The following is a 13,018-nucleotide window of genomic DNA, read 5'->3' on the forward strand; positions in this document are numbered from 1 at the left end:
GTTAGTTTTGTTAATGTTGTATAAAATGCAAACGCAGATAGCCTGGCAGTGTTTGATTGCAAAACAGCTTAGTATGGGGCTTGTGTTAAGTTCTGGAATACTGAAGTTAAGCCTGTCTGCCTGTTTTTTCTGTTACTGTTTTTCTTTGATTAATGAGTAGATTTGTACATATTCGTTCAGAAGCAGTTGTTACTTCTGGTTTGGTAGCTAACCCATTACGTTAAATTGATTTGTCATTATAATTACTATAATATACTTGTTATCTTTGTTGCACTTTGCATGTATTTTCTCTTCTAAGCGTAGTATTTGCTGTTTTCTTTCCATGCAATATGAAGATTTTGTCAGGATAGGTTGAAATTCTCATCCTGTCCTCCAAACAGCTTGTTGCCTTCATAGTGTCATCTGGAATTTTATTACTGCACCTTCTACGCCAGATCATTAATGGGATTATTGACTGGTATTAGAAGCAAGGCAGACCCCATTACCATGTCTTCCCAGTTTGACAGTGAGCTATTGATAACTGCTCTTGGAATATGGATTTTCAGCCCTGGTACTCCCACATTGTTGTAACCTAATCTCATCTCGGTTTCTCTACTTTGCTCATAGGAAAGTCATGGGAGATTGAGACAGTCTCAGAGGTTTTTCTCCAAAGTGAAGCAACGTCATGTTGGCAACTCATATTTATTGAAACAGGCTGCCAAACATATGCATGACTAAGACACCCTGTAACCTGATAAGCTTTTTACATATGCTTTGCATTGTTTTATACTTCCCCATCTAATAGATGGGCTTTCAGAAGTTACGAGGAGTAAAGTTGCTGCCAAACTGGCAACATTACTTTAGCATAAGATAGATTTCATGTCATATTAGTAGCAAGGTAAATGATGTCCAAGAGCAATTACTAGCAAAATTCAGAAGTAGATATATAGTGATTCAGATTTTTAACAATAAACTGTATGTCTGGTGTAGCAAAACCTTTAACTTATGATGTACATCCTTGGTTTTCGTGAAAGATTTGCTTTCCTGTAAAATTGTGCCAAGATGCATAACAGGAAAATACTTCTCTAATTAAAAAAAAAAATAAAAATCTGCATTCAGTCAAGTCTGTGCATGGTAGTCTGCGGATATAGCAGTAGTTAAAAATGTGGACATCTGGGTTTACAGATCAGAAAGTTCCATCTGATAACTGTGGTCTACTTCTTTTATACCCAGCCATAATTGTACTGGAAACAAAACAAATACTTTGAATATCTGTTGCAGTCTTTTTCTGGAGCTGTTGAAATAAACTTCAAGTAAGATACGGACAAATTTGCTGAAGTCAAGAGGAGAATGACCAGAGGTCAAGAAAATGGGACCAGTGATACAAAGATAAAAGTTTTAGGTTGGTTACTCCGGAGAAAAGAGGAACAAGGGGAGAAGTGTAAAGTGCTTTGCAGTGCCAGGTCTGATGCTTTTACCCTGGTGGGGATTTTGGCTGGCAGGCGCAGTGGCACTTCATTTCTGCTGTACACTTCTTGTTCCAGTGGGCTGCCCTGCCAGACACAGTGCTGGCTCGTGGGCAGTGGGATTAGTGCAGGAGGGGAAAAATGGTCAGAAAGTGCTGGTGGGGATGGATCTCTTTGTCCATGAGGTAAAAGCCGTTCTTGCACATTGATACATGTAAAAAAGGGCAACTGCAACTTATATTCAGTCTGAATAGGACAGGAAGTGGGCTCCAGCTGCAGTAAAAGCAGACCAGATGTTAGAAAGACCTTCTAGTGGTTTGGATAGATGAAAACTAGAAATTCGTAGAAAACCCAAGACTAAGGATTTTAAAAACAAGTCAGAGAAACATCTTTCAAGAATATCTAACTTTATCTGCCTGAGATGGACAAAGTGACCTCTCAAGGTTTCATCCAGACCTTTTTATGATTCAGTATAAACTTTTTTTTTTTTTTTTTCTCCTCAGTAATTTAAAGAAATTGGAGAAAAGGGATACAGTAATATATACAACTTGTTTTTTTTTCCCTCTTTCTTGGTCAAATTAACCTGAACTACATGTTTTACATAGCGTATAAATATGGCCATCAAATACCATTGCATATTTTATATATAGCATCAGTAAAAAGTGAAATAATTCTATCTACATATAATTCATGTATTGACTAACAGGATCTAAAGTGTATTGAAGATGTGCTTTTTATGCAATAAATGGTTGACTTAATCTACTTCTTGACTGATAACGAATAAAGTACTAATTGAAATTGTAATATATTTCATTATATATAGATATTTCATTAACATACTGAACGAACACCTGGATTTGTATAATTCTTTTTGGTAACTTGTAAGTCGCTGAACATTTTAATGATTTTCTTATATTAAGAAATATTTAAAATATTTCTTAGAACTTTAACAGGATGATTAGACATTGAAAAAAAATAATTTCTTCATTATCATTCATTCAATTTAGAAATTTAATTGAAACTTGCTGAATTATTTTCTTTAAAAATGAGAGTATTTCAGGCAATGATGAGGGAATTTTTTAGTTAAACAAGAAGTAACACACATATAGCAAATGGAGGGAGACCTACAGGTACGTAGAAATTGTACTTTCGTGCAACCATGAAAATGATTATATTGAAATGTGATGAAAAAATGAAATTTTGAATATAATATAATATGTTGGTGTGCATTTTTGAATGCTATTTAAGTACTCTTACAGAGGAAATAGTGTGTGGCAGTATGAATAAGAACCTAGACTTCTAATATGCATTTTTATTATTCTGTTTGACAGGTTATATATAGGCTTAATATTGCTTAATATGATTGTCAAATAATTTAGTTTGAAAATCTGGTATTTTATAAATGTTTTAATATGGTTAGGGAATCTATCTTGCTGATACTAGACACCTTTGCAGATCATATAACTCTGCTTCTAAGCACATCAGTCTATTATTTTCTAAACGAAAATAAAAGAATAAAATAATATTTCATTACATTTAAGAGACAAAGTATCTTGCATAGATTTAGTATGCTTGGTGGCAAACATGAAAATAAATTACCAGTGTTAAACTGACAATCTGTTGACATTACTTGTTTGTAAAAAATATCTTTTTAGTGAAGTTTCCTTAGAAATTGTGTTTTCTATGCGGTAGAGGAATTTTTTTTTTTAAAGTATTTTAATTACATGCAGAATTTTATAACTGATTTAATACAAATTCTGATATAGCAGATTTGATCTTTAAAGGTTTTTTTAGAAAACAAAACCAAACCACTGTAAATGCTGTGTGATGAATTCATGTAGATATTCACCATAAGCTCTTTCATCAATTTTAATGAAATCAAAAGCATGGCAGAAGGAGTAAAGTATTGCTCATCATAAAGATCACTTTCTCTACCCCATAGAACTGGTAAATTCTAACAGACGAATTTCTGAAACTAATTTTCAACATGTTTGCGTGAAAGCAAGGACTTCAACAAATAATACAGTTGTTTTAATTTTTGTATGAAATCATATGAACAAAAGATGTGGGACAATTCTGCAGTTTCTATACATGTGCTGAGTACATAAAATGTTGGAAGGGATTACAGTAGAATTAGAAAAAATATGAAAACCAAAATGGTTGGGCAAAAAGGAAGACCACCAGAGGGAATGAATCTAAATTGACTTTATCTTGCAAAAAGAGACCAATGAGGAAGAATGTGATGTAGATCTATAATATCCAGAAGGACATTCAGAAGACTGAGTAAGGAATTAATATTTACTGGTTTTCTCAATCATCCATTGGAACTATTAGGAAGCGGTTCTAAAATAGCCAAGTTGCTTTGCAGATGGAACTGCAATGTGGAAACCATATTTAAAGATTTTAAAAATCAGAAGCATGGATTAGTTCATAACTAGTTTAATAGTAAGAAGCTGACAGAATCTATGCATGGAAAGATTGTATTTGCCCTGTGTTAGTCTTCCAGTCCTTGTCACTATTCCAGGTGACTATTACCATACTCAGTGGTCCTTCAGTCTGGCCTCTCATGACTAGTCTTACATTTTCACATCGTGCTTGTGTGAAACCACAAGTAAATACCTACCACTCTACACCCTTCCCCCCCCCTCCTCCACCCCCCCCCCCCCCCCCAAGGGCAAAAAAGTATATTCATTAATCTTTTAAATTCTCTCAGGTGTCCAAAAAGTTCCATTATTAATGGAGTTACACAAGTGAGTCAGCAACTTTCGTTTTAGTGTCAATCTATGTATGCAAGGTGAATGTTTCAAGAAAAAAGTTAGTTTCATTATTACTCGTATTTAGGAGTTTGAGGGTTTGGTTTATTTTTCAATATAGGAAAAGACCCCACAAACAGAAGGACTGTTAAGGACTGTGATTGGCAAAGACATGAAGAATATTTGTAAAGTTGGTAAAAATGTAAATATTTTATTATCAGGTTTATTACAGGTTGGGAAAAAAAACTATTGGCCTTTAACTGATGTAGTCCTTTACATCCATGTACAGACATTGAAAATTGGAATTAAATACTACTGAGTTAGACTGGCACAGTACATCTGTTCACACTCTCTTTTCCCAAGCATGTGGTCAAGATAACAAAATCAGATAACAGAGGAAGTCCTTTTGTTAAAATGTGTCATTATGAAAAGTGAAAAGCTGTGCAAAAACTCATTTCTATAGTAATGAACAATGCTTTATGGAAAGTTTCTAATAGTCAAACTAACAGAAGGTACTGATGATTTTTAAGTTTCCAGGCTGCATATTGTTTCTGTGTAATCTAATGAAAACAACGTGTGTTCTAGAAAGCCAAATGTTTTCTGATCTTGAAAGAAACTAGTGAATAGCTGTACATATATATATATATATATTAAAAATATAAAAACATCAATAACATATGTAATGAGCTTATGTTTTAAGTATTCAGAATCATGGTATGGTTTCATATTTGTGGTGCAAGCTGGTATCGAATTAATCATCCAGCGTCTCTGCTTTTTCTTTGTTAGTTTCTGTCTGCGATGATAAAAACTACAGAAACTTCAATGTTAGAGAACTTTCTTTCTTATAAGGATTTATCCATGACACATTTTTGTTCTTTCATTTATCCAATTAAATAGTTTCAAATCTCTTTTTATCAAGTACTTGTCAAGCGTTTGGTACAGAAGCATGTTTTACCCTGCCTAGTTAATTAAGGTGACTGTAAACAAAAAGATGTACAATTCAAAGCCAAGCAGTGTTTCACACAAGGATGGAGGTGATAATAGCTTAATTCTTGCGTGATCTTTCCTGTCTTTGCCCTGGCTACTTTGGATTGACCTTGTCCACAATCTGATGACCTCCCTTTTGCACTCAGCCATTTGGAAAGTTGCTCATGCCATCGCTGGCCCTGAGGGTCTATCTGGGAGACTACTGATCCATTGACCCATGTCAAGACTGGGTTTCTGATCTACTGAGCTTGTGAGGGAGCTACATACTATACCCACTGTAGACAAAGCCAGTGGGGTAGTATGACTTTTTTCTACTTCTTAAGTGGCATGCAGTTTGTACTTGCTATATGGCAGACCAATTTTACACCAGTTGTTTGCTATGAAATACACTTCCTGAAGCAATTACATGTATTGATCCTTTCTTCACAGTAGAAGTAAATTCCCTAATTTAGCGGCTCAGTTTTTCTAAATCCATCAAATTGCTAAGTTTGTTGGGTGTATTTATGTCTCAACATCAAGTTCCCCTCAAAATTTGCCTTTAAAATTTAATAAGGGCAGAAATATATATACTATGTCGTAATAGGCTTTCTCTATTATTGTTACACCAGGATTTTGTAGACATTTATAAAAGTCTGTAAATAAGGTTCTAAAGCCATTAATTTAGGTATGTTTATGTATATCCTTGTATATATTTTACAAAATGAACAGCAATTTTTGAAGTTGCATATCTGACTGCAAAACAGAGAAATGTTCCACTTATTCAGGAGAAAATCCTTATTCTTTTGAACTTTTTTGTTTGTTTTGTTTTTGTGTATATGGAATTATGCGTGATTCTTCCCTGTAATTATAGACTGGACACATAATAGCGATAACTGCCTTTTAATGGAAGAAAGGTATTGTCTCAGTTCAGCTTTGACTGTTTTGTTTTTTTTCCCTCAACATATGGTGTAACTCCAGATAATTTAGACTTGACAGAAAATTTATTTCTAGGCATCGAATAAACCGTAATAGCTACTTTCACCCAAACTTTAGACTGCTGTTTGTGCATTAGCACTTTAAAGTTTGGATTGTGTTAAAATGTAAATGTTTCCCCAACTTCTTAACATCTTCAGTTGCCTATTATTTTTCACTAAGGATTGTTTGTATCATGTGATGTTCATTACTTTAGTTTTATAAATTTCTCTCTTGACAATATGCTACCAAAAAGCAATGTTCTGACTTTTTGGTTTTATAACATGTTGTGTCTTAGGTTTTTTTTTTTTTTTTTGTCATATTATAAACACGATAAGGATTTATCATACACAAAGGTTTATATTTTAGAAAGTATGAAAGAATGGATTTCTCCCTTCTGTGTGTGTGTGGAGGGGAAGGAGGTCTATGGGAGGATTTTGTATATTCTGTCTCTGCCTAATGCCATTCTAATAATTATTTTTTAACATGACAAAGTATGTTCTATGACAGAATTTATAGCATGGCATTGTTTTTCATTTATATACAGGAATTGATTCCTGAATTCTATTACCTCCCAGAGATATTCGTCAACAGCAACAATTACAATCTAGGAGTGATGGATGATGGAACAGTTGTGTCTGATGTTGAACTTCCACCATGGGCCAAAACCCCAGAAGAATTTGTTCGCATAAACAGACTGGTAAGATGTCTCTCTTCTATTGTCTGTCAAGAAACATTTGTCTTGGAAGCTTTTTCTGAAGTAGTTTGGATCTTTGTAAAATACAGCTATTTATAATTTACACAGGGCTATGGCTGAAATAATCTGAAGGAATGGTAGATTTATAAATTTTAAGAAGGAAAAAGGCATATAGTATTGCTTGTTCTTTAGAATTGCTCAAAAAAGTTTGTATGTGGTCTAAACATGCATGAGATCTTATCTTGTTATTTTTATTTCAGCTCTTGTAGTTCTGAAGTGCTAATAAAATCATCACTTTACAAAAGATAAAGCTTGTTAATCATAGACATTTTTCACTCCAGTTATTTAAATGTAATTTCAGTGTTGTTTTTTATTATTATTGTTTTTATTTAAGTATCCACTTAACTCCAAAGTCCAGTAAATGCCTCAGGAGAGAAGGCTGCATTTTAAATCTCTGCCACCTCTTCCCTTTCTTCCATCAAAGTTACATTTTTCAGAACAGTTTTTACAAGGAAATCAAACTGAATTCTCCTTTATCTGCTTCATTCCCCAAACCTGTGTTACTGTTCTCTTCCCTGTTTTGGAAAATCCTGGTGTTAGCATTTCCTGTCTTCACTGTGTCCTCTGAGCAGTGTAATGATTTACAGAATAGATATTACAGTGTCGTTGTTGGCATCTCAGCACATTCACAAAGCTATTACATTAGGCTCTTCACAAAATAGAAAGATTCTGCATCAGTGGCACTCTAGAAATAAATAAATTGGACAGCCTTTTTTAAATGAATCTTGAAAAATGAAGCTGCAGTTTTCATGCAGTAGTCAGCTACTTCTTTACAGCTAACTGGGAAATACTGAATTAAGGCATGAAAACTCCCAGAAACTTCACAGAAACCAGACTTAGACGTGATAATTCCCTGATATCCTTAAGCTAGAATATGGGAGCTGAAAAAGTCATATTGTTGGCAGAACATTGGAGCTTATATTAATAAAAATGCAGAGCAGTCAGTTCTGAACAAAGCTGTGATTTATAAATTATCAGTATGCTTCAAAGTGCACTTTTACTGGTGACATGATAACTATCTTCAGAGATGTTGTTTGGCCTATGTTTTTGCGGACTACTGATTGTGATGATCTTGCAGCAGTTGTACGGTGCACCATAATGATCACAAATTGTGTTAGGTGAATTCAGCGTTTGGCTTCATGTAGAAGTATGTTCAAGATGTATTTAAATGGGGTATAAAATGCGCTAACATTTAGCAGGACTACTTGGCAAACTATATTCAAACACAACATTTGATTTTACAGTTGTGCTGATTGATTGAGTTTGGCATGTGTTCATGATTCAGGATAATCTGAGAAATGAAAACCTTTGTTTTTAATCAGACTCGTCAAAGGCAGCCTTGGACCTTGATCTCTCACTACTGTGTTTTTTTAGCTTTTGCATAAAATATAGTTGTTATCCGGTTAATTACAGTTCTAACTTTTGCTACTATGAATGCAAGCTATTCTCCAGCTTCTGCTTCCTCCTCTTGTAAGATTTTAGCTCTTAATTTTCTTTTCTTCATTTTTAACCATGGTGCCAGGTTTTTCTCGCCCATACCTATCTGTACTTTCTGACCTACCTTTCCCTCATTCTTCCATCATTTTCCAAAATGTTTGCTACTAGTGTCAGCCTTTCTTGCAGCTCTCTGGTATCTCTCATGTGGGCTGTATTCTCTGGATTAAGTGCTTCTTCAGCAGGAATCAGCTGAGTTTCAATTACCACTGTTAAACTCTTGGACACAAATTGTAAAATCCCTTTAAAATCTTCTCTTAGAGAATACTAAACTAATTCCATGATCCGAGTGTATATTTTTTTTCTTTTTACGGACAATCTACAATAAGCACATCTTTATTTTGTCAAATTCTGAAAGAAGCAGTTCAGAAAATATTATGAGGGAAGTGCTGTTATATATCCACTCTTTCATTTAAAGAAAAAGTAATTTGGGGATTTGAAAAGAGTAGTACATTAACCACTGTATATTTGAATGATGAAGATTAAAACTACTTTAAATTACCATTTCGTAATTTTCCTCAACATTACTTATGAAATTGGAAGATCCTATTTATTATCTAAATATAATTAATAGTTCCTTCTCATTTAGGTTATTTTTCAAGTAATTGTTCATTAGTGATGTGACTTTTGAAACTATTTTAATCAAAAAGACTTTGCTAGTAATCTGCTTAAGGTCATAACTTCTGCTGTGAAAGTAGAACTTGCAGCACTTGTCGAGTACTTGAAGAACATACAGAAGTTACCATAAATTAAGGTTTTCAGAAACAATTTTTGCAAGAAAATGTTATTTTCAAGCATTGCATAATTGGACAAAGTAGAACTTTTTTTTTACAACTTGAGTTAATTTTGAAATTGAGAGATAATTACGAGGAGTAATGCCTTTAAGCTAAAAAAGGGTAGATTTTGATTATATATAAGGAAGAAACTCTTCACTCAGAGGGTGGTGAGGCACTGGAACAGGTGCCCGGAGAAGCTGTGGATGCCCCATCCCTGGAGGTGTTCAAGGCCAGGCTGGATGGGGCTTTGGGCAACCTGGTCTGGTGGGAGGTGTCCCTGCCCTTGGCAGGGGGTTGGAACTGGGTGGTCTTTAAGCTCTCTTCCAACCCAAACCATTCTATAATTCTATAATAATTTGTCAAATGACAGTATGTTGAAGTGTATCAAACAGCATCCCTTTTGGTGACACTTTATGTCACTGATACTGCTCCTGTATTTCAGATATCAAGTTTTGGTCAGTCTGGTAGCATTAAATTTAAACCTCAGTGCCAGTGAATTGTGTTAACAACTTTTATGTGACAACCTTATTCTGGTGGTGATGGCCATGTTAGTGCTGTTATGGATGATGCCCTCTGCAATCTGCTGTTTCTGCAGTGGAATAAAACTGAGAAAATCACATGTAAATATTAAATTGCTTTTTCTTGTTAATACTTAATGGATTTGATAACCTCAGCATCAAATTTTATTTTTGAGTAGAGTAGGAGTGTTTAGGAGGAATGCTTGAAGCTCAGTTTCTCAGAAATACTATCAAAAAAGCTTGCTACAATGTGTCATGGGCTGATTCATCCAGTTAATATTTCCTTATAGCGTCCTGTTTCAGACAAAATAGTGATTATAGCTTACAAAATGAGCACTTAAAATACTATCACACACACATATTTTTTCCCTTTGCATTTCAGTTTACCTCTTTAAGTCCACAGATCTTATACAATGATTTGAGCTCATGAAATGCATACTACTTTGATCTGTGACCTTTTTGTGGTGCTAATCGGGTTCCTGATATCATTATACCTTGCTCATTAATCATATTTCCTGCAGCCCGTCAGCCAGCCAGACAGCCCAAGCCCCTGTTTGCAGCCTTGTGTTGGCAGGTTTCTGCTTTTCCAGATTATTACAGTGTGATACTTTGGCGTCTCATAACCAGACCCACATCAAGCTGTGTGCTACAATTAAAGTCAGATGGTCCTCAGGTTGAACAGGGATATACTGTTGCAGCTGTCTGTCTTTCTGGAACAGACCAGCACGGGGAACAGATGATATGTAGGACAGTGCGTAATAACAGCTTGTACAGTACTGGGTCAATAGCAGGGGTTCAGAACATTAATTGACAGGCTGATAGCTGATTTAAAACTGATTCCCAACCTATTTTTAATTCTATAAAGTGTGTATTTTAGTTGAAATAGATTGTTGCGTGTCTTCTGTGCTTGCTTTGGGAGAAAAAGCAGAATGGTGTGTAATTAAAAGTGGATTTTGATTGATGGAATGTCATGATGAGCTCAATGATAGCATCAGGATGTCATTCTGAGCAATACAAAGAAATGTAAAATGCATGTATTGCATGTGCATATTTTTGGTACTTTCTATTAGTTTATGATAGCACAATAAAAATTATAATAGCACAAATTCATGAGAGTTGAGGGGAAGATATTTTTCTCTGAATAAGTCTACAGTTTGATGGATATGTGACCAGGTTTTTACTGAAACAGTCTGAAACATTAGTATATACCTCTAATACTCCGTATTATTTTTAATGCCATAGAGTAACTGCGAAGATAACTGAAAATATTTTTCATTTTTCCCAGATACAGTTGACAAAAATTGTATTATTGTATAATTGCATCATTATATATGTATTTGTGATAAGACTTACAGTATTAGTTTAACAATTCTTTTTAAATTGAAAGTGACGTTAAGTGACCTTACCTTCCTACCCCCCACAAAATCAGAAATATCATAATGTGATGCACTATTGCATCCTGTCTTCAGTATTTCAAAGTGAGTTATGCTATCTGGAGGCCATTAGTATTTGAGCAAACGGGGGAATGCTACTTTTATCTGATATCTTAAATGAATGAATAAATAAATAAATAAATTTTGTTGTTCGTCCATGTTTCTGAGAGGCATATAGGGAAAACAAGTGTAAACTGGGCAGGAAGAATATAAAGAGGTTGCTGTTCAGATGTTGTTTTGAAAAAAGAGATCTTTAGCAAAAATTATAGCAGTAGTTGATACATTTTTTTCAGGCATATTATTTCAAACTTAATTTTTCTGGGGCCTTTTGCTAGCTTCAAAGTCTTAGCTATGTTAGCTTTCCTCCTTCAGAATATTTTTCTGTTTTAGAAATTTAAATTCACCTATTGCAGTTCGTGATTTCCCATTAAAGCTGATAAAAATTTATCATGAACAACAGAGTAGGCATTTGCAAAGACCAGACACAACCCAAAGAAAAGTCACGTACTTCCACAGGGAGTCAGGAGTAGCTAAAAATCCAAATAAGGCAATTACATTTGTTCTAAACAGAAATGTAGCCTATTTTGTCCTGTCTTTGAAGGTTGGATGTCTGAATAGGTAAGAATTAATATAAAACTATTAATCAGTTGATAATAACTAAATTTCACACAGCTTTGATGAGCTTCAGCTTTTTGGGAATTAGATTGCTTCAATGATAATAATGTTGTTGAGGTCTGTCAAGACAGCTTTCCACAATATATCTAAATTTAAATATTTTTAGTGCTTTATTGCAGAGTTAGTCCTTCCATGATTAGCGGTTTATCCATTTTACTCAATATTGGGGAAAATGCAAGACAAATAAGGAACATGATAAGATTACTATGTTGGTTTGAAAGTTTTGAAATCCAATTTTCATATAATTGAAAATGTAGTGATTGGAAGCTAGGACGCTTTCTGATATAAATGAAAGCCTTAAAAACATAAAAGCAGTATAAACAAAATTTATCTTGACATAATAAGCAAAATGGAGAGGAGGGATAGGCCAGCCACTCACCCAAACTCAAATTTTAGAGGAGCAAAATGAATCAGTATTAAGAACCACCAACTGGTAAGAAGGATCTACGATCTGAATTAGAGGATCATTATCTGTCAAATATGGTGCATTATTTCTTAGCAGAGGCTCCTCCGCCTTATACTAGAAACCACTGAAAAAGCAACGTTCCCTGCCAGCTAGCACACCAAAAATACTCAGAACTGCAGTTTTTCAGAGAGTCTTCTCTCCTTTCCATGGAAAGTGAAATGATGTAAAAAACCAGGCTGGTTTCAAAACCATTATGCTACTTGCAATCTATTAAAACTATTGCTATTAGTCCAATAAAGATGAGAAAAAACAGTGCCTGCAACTTGGAACATACTGGGTTTTTGTGTTCCCTTGGAAAAGTCTCTTGATGGTATTTTTCCTATTTCCATAGCAGTGTATTTACAGGTGTGTAAGGTGTAAGTTCTATAGCAAGTGCTGTAGAAAATCATGTGGTTATGAACAGTGTGAATTAAGGCACATGAGTGCAGGTTACTAGTAATAGATTGCTAGATGACTGGTAGCATATTGTTGATAAAGATTACTAGTTACATATGTCAGAAAGAAAAGAAGAAGGCTAAAATGGAAACTGGGTTAACTAGAAGCATCAGAGCTGCTATTTGTGCAAAACATACTTTGAAATTCTGGTTTAAGCAGGATTGGGTGTAATCTTAAAACGCTAGAATGCAGGTTGGTCTGTTTACACTGGGTGAGGAGGGTGCTTCTGGCAATACGAGCTGGTATGAAATGTTTACAGAATTTGAGCATACAGCAGAAGAGAGGAAAAAGAGTAGCTCTGTGAACTCATCACTTGAGCTCTTCCAGG

General features: G+C 34.6%; 1 protein-coding gene across 3 annotated transcripts in view; it reads left to right on the forward strand.

Moving 5' to 3' along the window:
* The window catches only part of LRBA (LPS responsive beige-like anchor protein), a 397,026-nt gene that overhangs the window by 292,084 nt on the left and 91,924 nt on the right, over positions 1-13,018 (forward strand). For all 3 annotated transcript variants that reach the window (XM_083836333.1, XM_083836331.1, XM_083836332.1), the window contains one exon: positions 6,684-6,836. In XM_083836333.1, coding sequence (XP_083692459.1) covers positions 6,684-6,836 — 153 coding nt within the window. The remainder of the gene's footprint in view (positions 1-6,683; positions 6,837-13,018) is intronic.

Source organism: Anser anser, assembly GCF_964211835.1.
Source record: "Anser anser genome assembly, chromosome: 4".
In the NCBI taxonomy this organism is placed as follows: domain Eukaryota; kingdom Metazoa; phylum Chordata; class Aves; order Anseriformes; family Anatidae; genus Anser; species Anser anser.